Source organism: Apis florea, unplaced genomic scaffold (assembly GCF_048593485.1).
Source record: "Apis florea isolate Af1SG1 unplaced genomic scaffold, ASM4859348v1 contig_3203_pilon, whole genome shotgun sequence".
NCBI lineage: Eukaryota > Metazoa > Arthropoda > Insecta > Hymenoptera > Apidae > Apis > Apis florea.
The window spans coordinates 6,922,636-6,941,308 of record NW_028256723.1 but is presented as its reverse complement, the minus strand read 5'-3'; the positions used below and the strand labels follow the sequence as shown (position 1 = coordinate 6,941,308).

The 18,673-nt window shown below is 48.6% G+C and overlaps 1 protein-coding gene across 4 annotated transcripts in view; it reads left to right on the top strand.

Annotated features, from left to right (window-relative positions):
• svp (COUP transcription factor 2) overlaps nt 1-17,407 on the top strand; it is a 70,263-nt gene extending 52,856 nt beyond the window's left edge. For all 4 annotated transcript variants that reach the window (XM_086910767.1, XM_086910766.1, XM_012484801.3 and 1 more), the window contains one exon: nt 15,398-17,407. In XM_086910767.1, coding sequence (XP_086766893.1) covers nt 15,398-15,672 — 275 coding nt within the window. In that variant the 3' untranslated portion in view covers nt 15,673-17,407. The remainder of the gene's footprint in view (nt 1-15,397) is intronic.
• Nucleotides 17,408-18,673: the final 1,266 nt, after the last annotated feature.

Sequence of the window (18,673 nt, the reverse complement as noted above, 5' to 3'; positions counted from 1 at the left end):
GTAGTAGTATTTGTTTACGAGGCAGATGTTTATCTTTTTTCTCTCTCTCTCGCTCGCTCGCTCGCTCGCTCGGAAGCCGAGTGAATTCGCGCGACGAATCGCTCTCCACTCGATCCTCCTTGGTTATTCGAGAGGTATTTAAAGTCCGTTAGAAACGAGGTTCTAACCGCGGATGACTCATTGCGGCGTTTCGACCGTTGGCGGTGGACGAGGCTAATTAAAATATCTCGAACGAGAGGGAGAGAGACAGAGACGGAGAGAGCGTGGCTCGCTTAAAGGTTATCGCGATCGAAGTTTCGCCAACTTTCCCTACGTATTCGTGTTCGGATTATATACGCGACCAGGCGCGGATGAACCGCGATCGTCGATAATCGAAAGTAAGGCGATCGTGACTCCCTCCAGATTTTCCAATCTTATATTGACCCTCTCGATCGTGGCGTCGTATATAAGACGACACAATAAATAAACGTTTGGCATATATGAATTCGGTAGATTTTGAAGATCACTTGGCAAAGGAACAATTTTTTCCCGCGATACGTGTCTCGACAGAGGCAAAAATTGTTTTTTTTGATCTATCACACGAATTTTCAACTTATACACCGTAACATTTAAAAAATCATTTAATTTAATTCAAGAAAGGAAGATGTTGGCAAAACCCCAGGAAAATATAAAATAATTCGCGGCCGAAATTAATCAATAAATTGATTAGATTCGCTCGGTAAAGTCGTTCGCCTTCGACGACCATCGAATTCCCCTTTCGAACGATACTGGAAAAAATCTTTTGCGAAATTTGGAAAATTTTTGCCCACGGCACGAGCAAAGATACGCGCGTCGTTTGTAACGGAGAGGAGGCGATAAAGGGAGAAGAGGAGGAGGAGGAGGAGGAGAGGGCGCAGCTGGCAAAAATCGGCACGCCTACGGGGGCCTCTTTCGAGAAGAAGAGGAAAACACGGGGTGCATAGAATGGGTGAGTCGGGGCGAGAAACGCTCGAGACGAAGAGGAGAGGCGGTGGTTATCTCTTTCAGGTTGGCGCTGAAACCCGAACGATTCTTCGGTCTCGCACGCTTCGAGGACCTCTCTCTCCCCCTCCCTTCCGCCCGCCAGAAGAACGAAGGATGCCTTCGTCTACTACGTGGCATTACGCGGCTGTCAATGTACAAATCACACCCCATTTACTCCATTCAAAGCAGCGCTCGTTTAACGACACTCGGACAGGAGGCACGGTCGTAAATTTTTCACCAGCAGACCACCTCGCTCGCTCGCTCGTTCTCTCCCTCTCTCTCTCTCTCCACCTCTCTATCTCTCTTCTATCGAGGCCGAGAGAGGAAACGGTCGAAAAATGCTGCCGATTTTCAAACGGGTAATTTTTCGAGTAATAAATTTTCGTATTTCGTTTCCAACAATCGAACGGATTATTCCATTTTTCGAATAAGATAAAAACGTGTATTCTCGAACGAAAGATCGAATTTTTCTTCCGAATAATTATATATATATATATTATATAATTTTATATATTCGAAATAATTGCGCGCAATTTGCTGGATCGGATCGCGGACGGAGCGATTAATCGGGTATCGCGTTGGGAAGGCAAGGGGGGAGGGGAGGGGACGGACGAACGACGCGTAACGCGCGCATCGTGGACATCGATGGTGGGCAGGCGTGGGGAGATAACGAACGAGACGAGTGGAATTAATTCGGACTGGGAGAGCCCCGCTGTTGAATCGAATTGAACGGGGAAATTTTTCGGGGGCGCGGAAATTTTTTTGATCGCGGGAAACTCGATCGAGGATATGAGCGCCTGAACTTTAATCCTTTGGACGCGAAGGAGGAGAGAATGGAGAGGGAAAAATCGAGGGATTCGAGAGAGAGGGAGAGAGAGAGAGAGTTGCCGGGCAAGATCTTGGGAACCCGTTCGTTTAATCGGGCGCGCGAACCGCAATTTGCGATAAACCACTGCTTCCCTCTCGCGGTCGTTGTCGTGGTCTCGATCAACGACGGATAGACGTAATTTATCGCACGGCCCCGGCCGAACAGGTTCGCCGCCGCTAGATCCGATCGGGACGACTTTCCAACCACGACTAATTTTCGGTATCCTCGTTAAAATTTAACCGAAAACGATTTTCCGCACGCTCGACGAATTTCTCACGGTTGGCTCGAAATCATTTCACATGGATCGCGAATACAACGCGTAGAGAGAGAGAGAGAGAGAGAAAATTCGTTGAAACTTTGGTATTTTGGACTTTTAAAGGAATCGGCAAAAGACGCATCCATCCTCGATTTGTCAAGGATCAAGTATCGTGTCTTTCAACCTTCTTAAACTTCTGTCAACGTAACGCGCTCTCATTCCCTATCTGTTATACTTATTTTTGCTTCTCTCTATCTCTCTATTGTCAATTTCTTCACGAATAGAAGCAACTTCGTCGAGTCAAGCTCAATCCTCAGTCGAGACATATATCGTCTACAACGTTCTAGAAAACGCTTCAAAAACTTTGAAAATTTTCCTATTGCCACAACTAATGTGCAATCCGATCCTCGATCACGTCCCAATTTAAGACAAGAAAATCCACGGTTATTCGACGGTATATTATTCCACGCTTCGTAAGATTATACGTAAATAGGTTAGAAATCTATTCGATATTCTGAAAAAAAATCGATCGTAAATAAATATCGTTCGAATCTTTTCCTTCGTTCGAATACCACTGTTTTCCGTTTATAGATGGTAATAAGTTTAGTAGGAGGGCGGGCGAACGTTAGAGTTACAAAGATACCGGATGGATACCAAGATTCCGTTCCGGATCGCGCGATAAAGCAGGCGAGAAAAAAGACTGCAAGGAGAGGAGACGAAGGAGGAGGAGGAGGAGGGACAGACCCCCCAGCGTTCAATGAGAGACATTTCTCATCATTTTCCATTCAAACCGTCTGAGTTATTAAGCCCGCCACCCCGAAGTCCTCTCGAATCCCGCCACAATCGTTCGATTTATTATAACCGCGAGAACCCTAATGAATTTAATTTCATATTTCACGGCCGGTAAGTAGCCAACGGCCGACGGCGAATGCCGCGTTTACCGGCCGATTTAACGTCGCTTCCTTCCCTTTCTTCCTTTTTCTTTTCTCTTTTCTTTCTTTTTTATTTCTTTCTTCTCGAAAGAGAGAAGTCGTATCTCTAGACAGGAAGAGTATATCGTTCGATATTTCTCCACCCTTCTCTCTCTCTCTCTCTCTCTCTCTCTCTCTCTCTCTCTCTTTTACCTTTGCCCCTAACTCCTTCGCGTATATGCAAAGATATATATATATAATCTCGGCCTCTAATGTTTCTCCAAAGAAGGGAGCAGCACACCCAACGCGACGCATAAAAAATCGAAGGACCGCGGCCGGCTTGTATTCTTTATCGTGGCCGGATTTATCGCTAACCGTTACGAATGGAGGGAGGAGGGTAAGAGTTGGCGAGCGAGATGACCTTCCTTCTTTCCTTCTCCTTCTCGAAATCCGGCTGATTTTTCCAACTTTCTCTTCGAGATTAACGAAATAACGAGGAGGACCTCCTCATCCCCTCCAGGCAGTCGAGTTATTATTATTAAATTTATATCTCCTTCCTCGAGCCAGACTCGAAAAATCGGGTCCGGTGATTTATTTATCCCTTTTTTCTCTTGCGCTGCTTAACGACGCGGCTACGGAATATGGGCCGTCTCCCTTCCCTTCCACTCCCCCTCTTCTCCTTCTCCTTCCCTTCTTTTTTTTCCTTCGACCACGCGCCGCGATAAATTTCCCCGCTTCGTCCTCGAGCAGGGTTCACTTCCCCTCCGAAACCGCAAGAACGAGAGAGAAAGAGAGAGATAGAGAGAGAAAGCCTCTTCTCGAATATCACAACAATAACAACAATTCCAACGTCTTCTCTTCCGTCTTCTTTCGTCTTTCAAACTTTGCAAAGTTTTTCCTCGGGAACGAAAGGGAAACACGCGCATAACACGCACGGAGGGAAGGAACGCACGGGCGCAGGCGAAACGAGGCGAAGCGAGGCGAGGCGCGGCGAGGCGAGGATCTCTTCTAGGTTCCGCATTCCCCGAGCGGCCGAGAGAGCGGAGAATGCAGAGAGGAAGAATGCTCGTCGTCCTGCGGACGAGGAGCAGCGCGCGCGCGCGCGCGCGCGGTAGTTGCGCCTTGACGCGATGCAACCGCGACACGGTTCGCTTCGCGCGCGTATATACTCGGGGAGGGGAGGAGGGGGAGGGGGAAGAGGAGCCTATCCTCTCCCCTCCCCGCGGGCCGTTAAACGGAGGATTCGCGGGAGGGCAAACGACCGTTCCTTGGGACGGCTCGGCTCGGCTCGGCTCGGCGTGGTCGAGGCCAGCCAGGCTTCGAGTCCGGCCAGCCTCGATGCGCAACCAGCTTATAAAACGATGGATTCCCTCGAGTGTATCGAGCGAGCGAAAGAGAAAGGGAGAGAGAAAGAGTGAGAGACTCGTTCTCGCGCACGAACCTTGACGCTAATGGCATGCATTACCGCTAATAATAGTCGGACAAGGAGAGGAATAGCCGGGAACGTAGACGGGTGGATGAGGATACGTGCCACCACCACCATCACCACCTTTGGAAAAATTCAAGCGTAATTAGAAAGAGAGAAGATGTTTCTAGGTACGCGAAACGGAAGCGGGTAGATTCGAGTGGATCGTGTCGCGTTTTTCTTCTTTCTAGTTGGAAATGTGTACGTGGATATACATACGGTTGGAGAGATCGGTTTGGAAGAGAGGAGAGAGAGACAGAGAGAGAGAGAGAGAGAGGATGTTGAAAGACGCGCGAGCCGGCCACGGTCAGTACCGTTACCGGCGTTAAGAGATCGCCGCCGCGTCGATGACCTTTCGCGATGCTTAATGTTACGACTTTGAGCTCGGCCGGCTCGGCTCACGCCGCGTCCACTTTCTTTTCACTCGGGAATTAGCGCTACGGTTTCGTCGAATCATCCGTCGGGGACAAATTACACGGGAAATTTATCGTTAAATTTATCGCTGTGACGAACGCGTTCCCTGAAAAATACAGCGTGTCTTAATAGTCGAACGCGGCTCTCTCCTCCCTCCCTCCCTCCACGCAAACAGTATCTCTGAATTATACTCGATAATAACAACCCGAGCCTCGACACTTTCCTCTCTCTCTCTCTCTCTCTCTCTCTCTTCTCTCTCTGTCTATTTCTAACGTATCATTTCGAAGATCGAAAAAAGTAGTAATTCGAAAGAAACGACGCTTCTTTTTAACGACGCAGCTTACTTTGCTTCGTGCGGTTACTTGTTGTACGAGAAAAAGGGGGGAAAATAGTTAACTGTGAAGGATGATGGAGGATAAAGACCGCGCGAAAAAAAAGAGAAATGGAGGAAAAATGGAGGAAACGGGGAGAGGTTGATCCGGAGGCGATCAGCAGACGGAAGACGGTCGATCGCAGGTGACGCGAGGAGCAGCAGCTGGCGGTCGAGAGGACGTTTTGGAAAAGTGCACGGTCATCCGAGCTAACTGGCCGACCGTGGTGAAAATCGCCACGGTTTTACGACGCGCTCGTAACGCGAGAGGCGCTGCGAGCAATCACGAAAGGAGGAAGCGTAATAGCGGCGGCTAGCTCCAGCGGGCTAATTGCAATAATTGCGTTACGCGTAGTAACGCAGCTCGCGCCAACAACGCGATAACGAGCGTGATTCGCGGCTCGTTGCCGCGGACATCCTTGATCCGAGTATCGGCTCCGCCGAGTATCGTCTCGGTCGGAGGAGAATGCAACACCACTTATCTTGGATAATTTATCGATCGATGTCATTCTCATTTCTGGTTAGTTTTTTTTCTTTTTTTTTTTTTACGCCGATCGTTTGTATAACTTCGATTCCACTCTGGTCGTTGATTGCCGTTATGAACCGCGTTTGCACTCGATTTCACTCGGTTCGAAAATTCGATCGGTAATGTAGAGTGCAAATATGGAACACTTCGAGAGATTAGATAAAAATATCGAAACTTGTTTATCGAGTTATAAGCAACTCTCTTCGCTATTCTCCAACCAAAAATTACATACATTTTACGAAATAAAACGAAAGTAAACATTAGATGAAGAAGAATATATATATATATATTCGTCTCTTGACTATTCTATCGATCTGAAGTTGTATACATTTTGCACGAAACGAAAGTGAAGTGAATATTAGCGACGAAAAGGTATCCATCGTTTCTTAAAATTCTTCCTTTCTACGCGCCACGTCTCGTTTTAAAGGAATAAATAAACGAAGAAATAAACGGGGAATCGGGTGGATGGATTATTTATTTGCCCGTCCCGTTATTATCCCGAGCCGTAAAACCACGGAACGAGCAAAGTGGTACGAGGGCTATAGCATAGGGTATATCGGGGGCTAGGTTGCCACGACCCCTGCTGCTGCGGCTCCTGTCGCTTCCTGGGGGAGCCACGACCCCTCGTGCTCGCAAAATAATTCTATTAGGTTATATCGCGGTCTGCGTGAATGACGCGCGCACGCTTCGCTCAAGGGTGGTCAGGGAGGTCTGCGGTTTGTTACGCGTAACCAGCAGCCTCGCTTCTCGTTCCGGAGAGCGAAACGAATCCGCCTCGGGCCTCGGGCCTCCTTCCACCTTCCTCCTCCTCTTCTCCTAGATTGCCCACCGATCTTATTAAGCCCCTAATTACGTCCAATCTATCGCGTTACCAAACCTCCTCTCCATCCGTAATTTTCCAAAGATTCCAAAGATTCTTTTCTCCCCTCCTTATCGATCTCCTTCTTCTTTTTCTTCTTCTTCCTCTTCTTCTTCTTATCCAGAGAGAGCGGAGTCACGCGCCTTAAGAAAATTCTCCACTCGCAAAAATGAAAAATTGATCCAAATTGAAGGAAGCAGTCCTCTTCTTTCTCTGTCTCTCTGTCTCTCCCCACTCTGCTGCGGTTGCCGAATGTCCTTAGGTAGGTGGCGCGTATGCTGGGTGCCCGGCAGTATATCTCGGTTGTGTATAAATCAGCAATGGGCGGAACCGACATGGAGAGACACCGTTGAGGTTGGAAGGAAACCCCCCGACCCCTCTCGAGCCACGCCGCTTCCTTCGATTTATCGCGAGGCAAACGCAAAGAGATTTCGCCTTCCTTCCTTCCTTCCTTCCTCCCTCCTCTCGTTCGACCCTCGATAATCGCCCTCCTCCCTCTATTTACGCGCCTCCACGCGTTTTTAACGATTGGAAGGAAATCTTAGCAGCAGTGATGGGTATTTCTTGAAGGATATATCGATGTTGAGTTCGATTCGATTCGTTTATCACGAGTTATCCTCTCCTCCATGATGTGTAACTGTTCGGACAAGAGCGTCATCGCCTCCGGAAGCGTATTATCGCGAAGGATTCGCGTACCCGTCACTCCTCGTTAACAGTCCTCCTCGACACACCTTCTTCCTCTCCGTTTATCCGGTCAACGGGATGCGATGGATATTTATTTATTTGTTTGAGATAGAAAGTGGAAAATGGGTTGAGAAAATATCCTTTTGCGCGGAGCAGAGTTGAAAAAGTATGACGAAAATTTCCGTATTTATTGAAAATGCATATTACGAAATTACGAAAATTTGTTTTCAACGATGAATTATAACGAAACGATAATTTTTCTCCTTTTACAATTAACTTAAATAAAACGTTTTGTATTTCGATATTTTAATCGTAATCGAGGGTAAATAAATAAATATTGTTGTCCGTTCGAGTAAATCGAAATATCAAATAGAAATTCGATCGAGTTTCGAGATCCTCCCTCGACCGATAAGATAGGATTCGAAAACATTCTCTCTCTCTCTCTCTCTCTCTCTCTCGCGGCGAGTCGCTTCTCCTCGTTCCTCGTTTGCATGGCAAACTGCGGGTCTCTACAGGTTACGAATCGGCGGTCATGTACCGGGGAACGGAATCGCGCAACATCTCGCCAGGATGGAACTGGTTTTCTAGTCGTTACTCGTGACTGCCCACCGCGAGTTTCGACGCCGAGCACACCGTACACGCGATCGCTTGTAACGTTTACCAACGATCCCAGCGCACCACTCGGCGAAATTTCATAAACGCTCGAGTGCGTCCAATAGGAATCGCGTACGGGTGTACACAGAGAAAACTGACTAATTCGGTATTTATCCTTTCTTATTTTTCCTTTCCCTTTCCCTTTCGATGGTCCCAAAAATTCGATTCGAGATACCTCGAGAGAGATTCGTGGCGAGAAGGAAATGGAGGGGAAGTATATCTCGTCGAAGTATCCGAAAATCTTATTACTCTCTCTCTCTCTCTCTCTCTCTCTCTCTCTCTCTCTCTCTCTCTCTCTCTCTCTCTCTCTCTGTGTCGAGCGCGGAGAAAGCAATCTCGGGACGACGAAAAACGCGCTTCCTGCCCATAAAATATTCCGCGCTATTTTCCCTTCCCCCCGGCCGTTGGCTGGAATAGGGTGACCACAACCCTTTGTGTCGCAAAGCGTCTCCTTCGCGGCGAATTATCCGATCCGCTCCTCGAGCGGAAGGAATATAAACTCGATCTCGGTCGACGCGAGTGAACCGCCGCGCCGCCTCGATTACAAAACGCGGTGATATCGACCATCTCCCTCTCTCTCTCTCTCTCTCGAAATTTCCGTGGAACGAGAAGGAGCAGAAGAGAAGAAAGAACGAAAGAAAGAAAAAAAAAAGAAGACTCGGAGAAAGGGCACGAGAAGATATATATACATATATATATATAAAAGATAGAAGAGAGAGAGAGAGAGAGAGAGAGGGAATGGTCGTAGTAGAGTTTGCCGGAGGCGAGGCCTGACATTTGGTTACTGACATTTTCACCCCGGGGTTGACGGCGGGCAACCCTTTGGCGTTACCCGCGCTCAATCACTCCATTGTCTCGAGCGGCGCTCGTTTTATGCTCGCGTCAACGCTTCATTATGGGGCCCCGGGTCCGCTCGACTTGCCTTCTATAGCCCACGTGCTCGCCACATTGTCTATCCCAAGAATATATTACGCGCCCACGCGATCGCGAGCCTACCGCCTCGCACCACCGCGCGCCACGTAGCCGTAAGCCGCTACGTGTACCGCTACGTCTATGTCCTCTCTCTCTCTCTCTCTCTCTCTCTCTCTCTCTCTCTCTCTCTCTCTCTCTCTCTTTCTCCAAACACCGTTCCACATAGCGAGCGAGTGAAAGAAAGAGAGGGAGTTTTCTCCGATTTTCTCGACCGATTTCGATAGAAGGAAGCCTCGCGATTGCTCGCTTCGCTCGTTTCGAGTTTTCGAGGATGGAAACGCAAAGCGTGCGCGTGTGTATACAGGTACAGAGGCGCGTGGAACGAGAGAGTGGAAGCGGCGCGGGCAATTAATTACGGCGCAAAGTCGCGGCTGTTCGTATTCGATTAATTACCGCGGGTGGTGCGCGATCGGCGTCCGCATAATTGACATTGTTGCCGCATTGTTTACAGTAGCCAGTGAATTTATCGTTAGGCAGAGGCAGGCTGGCTGGCTGGCTGGTTGGTTGGTTGGTTGGTTGGTTGGCTGGCTGGCTGGCTCGCTGTTCGAGCCATTGCCCCCTTCCCCGCCCCGCCGTTTCGCCGCTTGCCTCTCCAAGGTTATCGCGTTTTTTCTCTTTCTCCAGGCTTTCGCGAAACATTGGCATTGACCCCCTCCTCCATTTTTTCTATTTACGTTTATATCTAAGTTACGTTGTAGCAAGCGCGGAGAGGGATGTTAAAATGCTATCGCTTACACTTTTTTTCTTCTCCTTTTTCCTTTGGCATTTGAGAGAGGGGAGAGAGAATTTGAAGCGGAACGAAGTAAGGGGGAATAGGGGGAAGGAAAGAAAGGTCGAGGCGAAAATTCGGGAGAGGAGTGGAACCTTTAACGCGATCCCCTCTCCATCTCCTTTCATTCTTCTTTGTTTAACTTATATAATAACAGGAGTAGCTGCTTACACATATATATATATATATATTCGCACGCCTTCCGTTCAATGCTGCTCCCGAGGAGGAGCAGGTACAGCAGCGAAGGTCAAGTTTTTTTATCCAAGCGTGGCACCTTCTCTTCTTCCTGTTCCTGTTCCCCCTCCCCTTCGCTCGGACGGACCCCTTGTCTGTTTTCTTTTCTCTTCTCTTCTTTTTTTTCTTTTTTTTTTTCTTTTCCTTTTCTGACCTTCCGCGTGCGCGTAGAAACAAGGAAGGAAGAAGAACAAAAAGAGAGAGAGAGAGAGAGGGTTTCTCGGTCTGTTTCTCGGTGAGCACGTAACACCATGGACCGGTTTCGAGAGCGGCCGCGGGGGCTAAATGTCAACAACGGCATAATAACGGCCCGGTTAGAGGATTACCCCCGTTGGCTCTCGCCCATCGCCGGAGGGTAACGCCAGACAAAAGGTCGTGAACTTTCCGCGTGTTATAATCCGTCTGAGAGGGTTCGCCGCGGCTTCTCTTTCCACGCTACTTTCTTCCGCCTTCTTTCCCGCGCGCCAATTCGAAATTTCTTATGGAGGCGGCATCCAAAAGTGTCGATCTCAAGGCGAATGCTCTTCAATGCGAGGCAATTGAAAGGGAATCGATCTTCCAAGCGCGCGGAGGAAGAATCGTAGGGCTTTCGTTTTTGAGAAAAGAAAAGTGGAAATTTCGATATTAGGATAGGTTCCACGCGTGAAGATTCGAAATTTCGATGGCTTCCATGCGACGGTCGTCATCATGGAGAGGAAGTGAAAATTCAAGAATTTCGATGATTTTCGGAAGAAGAAGCTTAAGGCGGATGCTTTTTAGAACGCGTGGAACGCGGTCATCGTCGTGGAGAGGAAATCAAAATTTTTTTTTTAAATTATTTTCGATAATTTTTTCGTGCGTAGAAGAAATTCGAAATTTCGACTTTCGATGGATTTCTCGTGCGCGGAGGAAGAAGCTTAAGGCGAACGCTTAATAGTGCGTGGAAATTTCGATTTCTTGCACGGAGGAAGAAATGTAAGGCTTTTTAAAACGTGTGAAGATTCAATTTTCAATTCAAAATTTCAATTTTCGACGGTCGTCGTCGTGGAGAGGAAGTCAAAATTTTTATTTTCCATAGCTTTCGCGTGCAGAAGAAATTCGAAATTTTAATTTTCGATGGTTTTCACATACGACGCGTCCAAATTCAAAATTTCAATTTTCCATGGCTTTCGTGTGTGCAGAAGAAGAATCTTAAGGCGAATGCTGTTTACGACTCATGAAAATTCGAAATTTTAATTTTCGATGGCTTCCACAGAGCTTAAGGAGATCGCTGTTAAAAATGCGTGGAAATTTCAATTTCTTCCACGTTTGCACGAAAGAAGAAACGTGTAAGGCGTGAAGATTCGAAATTTCGATTTTCGATTTCGGTCTTCACACGACGTGGAGAGAAAGTGAAAATTCTAGAATTTCGATCCTCGATAGCTTCCGCGTGCGCAGAGAAAGAAACGTAAGACGAATGTTCTTCACGACGCGTGCAAAAGTATCGATTTTTCGTATGCACGGAGGAAGAAACGTAGGCCGAATACTCTTCACGATTCAAAATTCGATTCTCGATAACTTCCACATAAGCAGAGGAAGAAACGTAAGGTTCGTTCTTGCATAATGCATAAAAATTGAAAATTTCAATTTTCAATAGTTTCCACGTGATGATCGTCGTCACACAGAAATTTAAGGCGAATGCTCATCGCGAAGCATGGAAATTCAAAAGTATCGATCTTCCGTGTGCACAGAGAAAGAAACGTAAGGCGATCGTTATTTAGAATGCGTGGAAATTCGAAATTTCGAGTTTCCATATACGCGGAGAAAGACGAATGGTCTTCACGATACGCGTGGAAGATCAAAATTTCTCTCTGCGCGAGCGAACACGTTAGAAACATGTTAAGATAAATATTCTTCGCGACGCGTGGAGATTCAAAGTTTCGACTCTCGATGACTTCCAAGCGACGGTGATCGTCGCGGAGAGAAAGAAAGGCGGAGAGACGCTTGAGAATGAATAGAAATTCAAAAATTTCGATTCTCGGTGTACAGAGGAAGAAAGATGAGACGAACGCTCTTCACGATGCGTGGAAATTCAAAATTTCGATTTTCGACAGCTTTTCTGCACAATCATTGTCAGGATAGGGATTTCGATTCTCAATGGCTTTCACATGCACGGAGCAAGAAACGTAAGGCGAAATCTCTCTCGAGGCGTAGAAATTCAAAATTTCGATTCTCGATAGTCTCTTCGTATTATAATTATCGTTACACAGAAAAAGAAGCGTAAGACGAATACTCTTTTTCGATTCTCAATAGCTTCCACGTGCACGGAGGAAGAAACGTAAGGCGAAACCTCTCTCGAGACGTAAAACTTCAAAATTTCGACTTTCGATGGCTTTCACATATGGTGATCGTCGTGCAGAGGGAGAAACATAAAGCGAACGCCCTTCACGAGGCGTGGAAAATTCAAAATTTCTACTTTCACATATGGCGATCGTCGCGCAGAGGAAGAAACGTGAATCGTTCTTAGGAACACGTGAAAATTAAAAAATTTCGATTCTCGATAACCTTCCACGTGCACGGAGAAAGAAAAATTCAAAATTTCGATTCTCGACGGCTTTCTCGTATGTATATACGCGTGAAAAGATAAAGCACTTACGTACGGCTCTTGGAAATCGAAGAATACGGACGCTCGAAGTAGCGAAGGGAGGGAGGAGGGGCCTTCGGTCCCGAATACGCGGCGAGGCGCCCTAATGGGATCGGCATCAAGTCGTTAACATGACAATGCGGATCCTAAACGGTGCGCTTATAGGTATGTGTGTACAGCGGTGTAAGTAGCAAGCAACGAGGCACGTACGGCGATTAAATGCGTGTCGCGTCTGCCCGATGCGTACGGCCGATAGGGTCGCGAGGCATCTTGTCTCCAAATACGAGCCTTGTTATGATAATCGCTCGCTCGCGCCCCCGTTACACGCCACCTCTCTCCCTTTGTGCCTCCCTCCCCACCACTTTCCTCCTCGGTTTCCTCTTCTTCGAAACGAAACAGCCCACCTCTCTCTCTTTCTCTCTTTCTATCTTCGAAGGGTCCCAGGCCACCAAGGGGAGACCAAGTTTTGGCTCGTATTGTGCGAACGACCGCGGATATTTCCCGTCCACGAATAAATAGATCGTGTTACATGGAGGAAGGAAAGGTGTCCACGGTCGTTACATAGGAGGAAACACAGTTCGAGGCGCCGTCGCGTTCATCAAACTCGTATAATAATTACCAGGGAGAGAGAATCTCGTCGGAATCGGAAATTAAAGAGCAATATCGAGAGAAAGATACTGAAGGCCCACGAGAGAAGAGGTATCGATAAACGTAATTTTTCGAAAGAGAATATTCATTTCGGTGAGAGGTGTTCTTATCTGTAACAGCTGCACGAACTCGGTCACGTGACTCGTAACTTCGCGTTTCTACCGCGAAACGCCACTCGATGCCCCGCTCGTTCCGATCGTCTTGTCTATCCGCTTGCCTGGCGGACGTCCAAAATCGGAAGGACGACTTCCTTCGTTTCCGACACTGTCGATCGCGAGTCTCGGCGTTCCACGCGCCCAGACGACGACGGCCCATTTGTAAACAGCGTTTAGAAGAAGTCTGCAGCAAGTATCGAGACGCGATCGATACTCAAGAAGTGGTTCCATATTGCGCCCGTAAAGCTTTCCATGCGCCATATAATCCCACGATATTTTCGCGAATCAGCGACGCGCCCCACCACCGGATAATAATAATATCTTTTTCTCAATCTCTCGATTTCGAAATTACGTGTCTCGAGTACGAGAGAGAGAGAGAGAGAGAGAGAGGAGAATTCGTATCACGATTCGACTATCGCTGTTGAACGAGAACGATAAATAGTAATAATAATAATAATAATAATAACAACGACGAAAGACAAGAGGCGAGGATCGGACGCACGGAGGAGAGGAGGATTCGTGGTTCGGGATTGTGCACGCGCGTAACAAATAAGGCAGCGAGGAGAGACAAATGACGCGGAGAGGGATCGGCGGAGCCGCTCCGACACAAAGCATCCCCCGAACACCCTTTTCGAGTCGGAGGTGACGTCACTGACAATGGAAGGTCGAGCTGTGATTAAAGATCGAGAGACTCCGTAAAAACTCCTTCAAAAGTGTAGGAACGAAGGAGGAGAGGCGGCGGGCCTACCGGCGTGAAATATTGCCTCCGCGGCACCCGACAGCTATATGACGTTTCCGAAGGGCATGAAAGAATCTCTCTCTTCGACTCTCTCTCTCTCTCTCTCTCTTCTCGCTATCATCCCACTGACCATCTTTTCTCTTCCTACCACCACCACTATTACTCGTCTATTCTTCTCCCTCGTCTATTCTTTCTTCCCTAACCTCTCTCTCTCTTTCTCAAGAACACGAATCTCTCGGTTTCAAAATTACACGTCTCGAGAGTACGAGAGTTGGTGTGCAGAAGTGTAGCGAGACTATAGAAGAGCTAGAGAGAGAAAGAGAGAGAGAGAGAGAGAGAGAGTTTAAGTTTAAAATCGGTTAATTCACGGCGAGGTCCGGTCAACGAGGCGCCAGGCCATTTAATCGGTGTTGTTGGCGAGAATCGAGGAGAGAAAGAGAGAGAGGAGAATCGCGATCGAGAGACGCCACCCGACGGTATATTATTCGAATTGATGCGGTGAATTGGCGCTGACGACATCTCGGCCCGCCCGCCAATCCGACCGTTTGTTTATTGACCGTTTGCGTTGGCGGATTCCTCGCGGGACGGTTTAATACCGAGGCGCCCCCTGCGCTTACGTATTCACGGCCCGACTGTGGAGAGACTGTCGTTCGAATTCCTTGGGCGGCCGCCACGTGCCCGTAATGGCCCATTACGCGCGTCACCCGTAACAATGCGTTTCGCGTGCCGCGCACCGTGGTGGAGCCACCTCCACGTTCCTCCATGCGAGCGTAGATGGAGGTGGGGGAAAAAATTGGTGGAGCGGCGTATCTGGACGACGATCGGCCAAGGCATGGAATTTTCGGCCGCGGGACGGGAGGCGGGAGAACAATGGTGGTGGCGCGTTAAAGGTGGCGCGCTCGGTTTCGCGCGGGGAGTAGGAGGGGGAGGAGGGGAATCGAGGGACGTCGTCGCAGCCGCGTGATTAGTCCGACGGGGTTTTTCGCACGGGGGGCCTCGCGCCCTTTCTCTCTCTCTCTCTCTCTCTCGGTTGGCACGCATTCCACCGCCACCTCTCTCTCTCTCTCTCCTCTCTTTCCCTCAGTCATTCGACTGCGTGTCTGCTTGCTCGCCCTAGGGCCATCTCGTAGTTTAAAAAAATCCGGACGTCGGGACGGGAATACTAATCCCCCCTCTCCGTCCCGCGCCGCGCCATCACGCCAGTTTAACCGGGGGATCTTCCCTCACCTCCCCCTCTCCCCCTTCCCCCCCTCTTCTTCTCTGTTGCAGACGCGTGCGGATTGTCGGACGTGGCGCACATCGAGTCCCTTCAGGAGAAGTCGCAGTGCGCGCTCGAGGAGTACTGCAGGACCCAATACCCGAACCAGCCGACGAGATTCGGCAAGCTGTTGCTCAGATTGCCGTCCCTGAGGACCGTCTCGTCCCAGGTGATCGAGCAGCTGTTCTTCGTCCGCCTCGTCGGGAAAACGCCGATCGAGACGTTGATCAGGGACATGCTGCTCAGCGGGAGCAGCTTCAACTGGCCCTACATGTCCACGATGTGACATTCTGTTTGGCGACACTTGGCTTCCGCGTAATACCCTCGACGCGCTTCCCCCACCCCCGACCACTCACCCCCCCCTCCGCTCGCCCCCTCCCCCGCCCCCGCCCTCGGAACAGCCGCCCACTGCCGGGACCATTGGAGGAGCCCGGGCCGCGACGAGGCTGGCGTCGAAGATCGTCACCACGGAGAGGACGAGCTACGAGGAAGGAAGAAAGGAAGGAAGGAAGGAAGTGTCAAGAGACGAAGAATTTTCTCTCGATCGCGATTACGACAATAAGTGGAGGAGGGAGGAGGAAGGGGATAGAAAGAAGGGTGCGAAGAGATCGTAGATTCGGCGATCGATTCGGGGAGGGGGGGAGGGGGAGGAGGAGGAGAGAGAGAGAGAGGGGGAGAGAGGCGCTTATTAGTCGCTCGTTTCGTTTTTCTTCGCCTTCCTCCTCCCGCCGCCCTTCCTCCCGACGGGGCAAGCTTCGCCTCGAACTCAGGGGCGGCAAGCCTCTGTTCATCGTGATCGCTCTCGATTTTATATCCCTCCCTCCCCTGCCCCGCGATAGGGAATCGATGCGAGCAACGACACGAAGAATAACCTGCTCGAATAACCCGCGCCCGACCAGCCGAAACTGTGAACGAACGCCTATATTTTTCTCTGACGCGGATATATGTTCGATTCGTGGGGCTGGTCGTGTGTCGAAACATATATACATGTATATATAATGTTATACGAGTTGGGACAACGACGATCCTCCGGAATACTCGGGGGGAGGAGGAGGGAGGGGACGCAATGTGATAATAAGCGTACGTGGAGATTCCCGAAACACGGTGCTTTCTTACTTTATAAATAAATAAATAAATAAATAAATGAATGAATGAATGAATGAATAAATAAATAAATAAATAAGTAAATAAATAAATAAATAAATAAATAAAATACTGTACGATAAAATAATTGGGGCTCGACGCGTTGTACAGGGTTGGCCGTTAGAGAGGCCGGCGAGCGAAGAGAAGAGAGTATAAAGAAAGGCGGGGGAAATGATCGAAGACTGCGCCCACGTGACACGCGTAACGTGGCAACGTCGAACTAGTTACTTACAATTAGACAACCATTTAGGGGTATATGGGAATTATTTCTAATATTTTTAAGCAGCGATCGATTTTCTTAACAAAAAATGCGACGCGCGCGCGCGAACACACGCAGCACACGGCATGCACACAAACACACACACACACACATACACAAATATATATATATATACATATACGGAAGAAGCGAAGGAGCAAGCGCGTCTCGATGAAAATCTACGAGGCGTACGCGGTCGAGGCGATGGGAATCGAATCGAATCGAGTCGAGTCGAGTCGAGTCGAGTCGAGTCGAGTCGAAGATATAGCGAGCTTTTCGAGCGTCTCGCATGGATTTCACCGCTCGAGATGCGTCCCCCTCGTCGAACGCGATTTTTTTCTCCCCGGAGAAGTTGTATTATATATATATCGAAACACGAGAATGTGCGTTGTGTGGTTGAATGTACGTAGACCGAAAAATCGGACATCTATGTAGCGTTTATGTATAAAGGCGCGAGAAGATTTTTGTATAAAAAAAACGTGTACATAATTAATATATATGCATATATATATATATATAAAATACAGATATAAATACGATTATAAATATACGAACGTAAGCGCGAAATATAAACACGTAATATACGTATGAATGTAAAGAAATATATATGTCAGAATTACAGTGTCTTGCAATCGTTCAATCGTACATCCAACGAAGAGGAGAGTGACATATGTGTATATATATATATACACACACACATACACAAAGGTAAGTTCTCGAGAGAATGAAAAAATTGTCGATTCCTCCCTCCCTCCCTTCTCCTCTTCCCCCTTCCCCCTTCCCCGAGCTCGGACGAGCTAGTTCGAAGGAGAAGTATGGCACTCTAAGTATTTTCGAGCTAACAACCATTTCCGAGCATTCCTGCACGAACGTATTTCAATATAAACAATCGCCGGGCGAATTTCCCTGGGCGCACGGCAGCGCGGCGGCAGTGATTTCTGGCCGACGTGACGGCGATGCCTTCGTCTGCGAGCGCGACCCCGAGTGCCCTCGCTCGAGGAACGCAACTCGTTTCGATTCTTCTTTAACCTCCTCCTCCTCCTCCTCCTCCTCCTCCTCCTCGCTCGGTTGTCCGCTCGACTCGCTGCCACTCTTCCTCTTCTTCGTATGCCTGCCCGAACGCTAAACGTAAGTAAGTAAGAAAGAAAGTAAGTAAGTAACTATGTATGTATCCTTGTTTCGTTTCTCTTGGGATTCCTCGCGGTGACGGAGGTTCGCGGAATTTTCAAACTGTACCGAAACGAAAATCGAAAAGAAATTCCAGAAACGTTTCGCAGGTGTCTGCCGGTATATACGGAGTTCGGAAGCGTGGCGAGCATCGCGCGTTCTCCGAGGAGAACGCATAAAACGGGGATAAATCACGCGAAGGATGCCGAGTTGGGCTAGGGCGGAGAAGCAAAAACCCGGGAGAGCGAGAGAAAGAGAGATTGGCGTGGAGCGCGGAGAGCCTCGACGGAGAACCAGCCGGATGCTTAGAATTTCGATAAATCTAACTTGGCAGGAGAAACAAACGGCCCAGTGAGAGACTTTTTTTCCGTCCGATCATCGTCCGCCGTTTTTGGCTCCCGTTCAAAAATCTCGCTTCTTTTTTCGTACTCTCGAATCCGTATCCTGTGCACGCGACACGTAAACGAATAATGGACGAAAGCTCGACGAGAGCTCGATTCATCGAGAGGAATTAACGCGAGAACGGGATCGAGGGAAGGGGAGGGGAGAATCGCGATATCGGCCGAGTCACGGTTACGTCATCTTCTATCACCGTCCACCATCCGCTACCCGCTATCGACGATATCGACGAGAACCGCTTCTCCCCGCCGCCCCGATCGAACTTAACTTTCGAGTAAACAGCCATTCTTATTCGTCTTTCTCTAATCGCGACTCGACG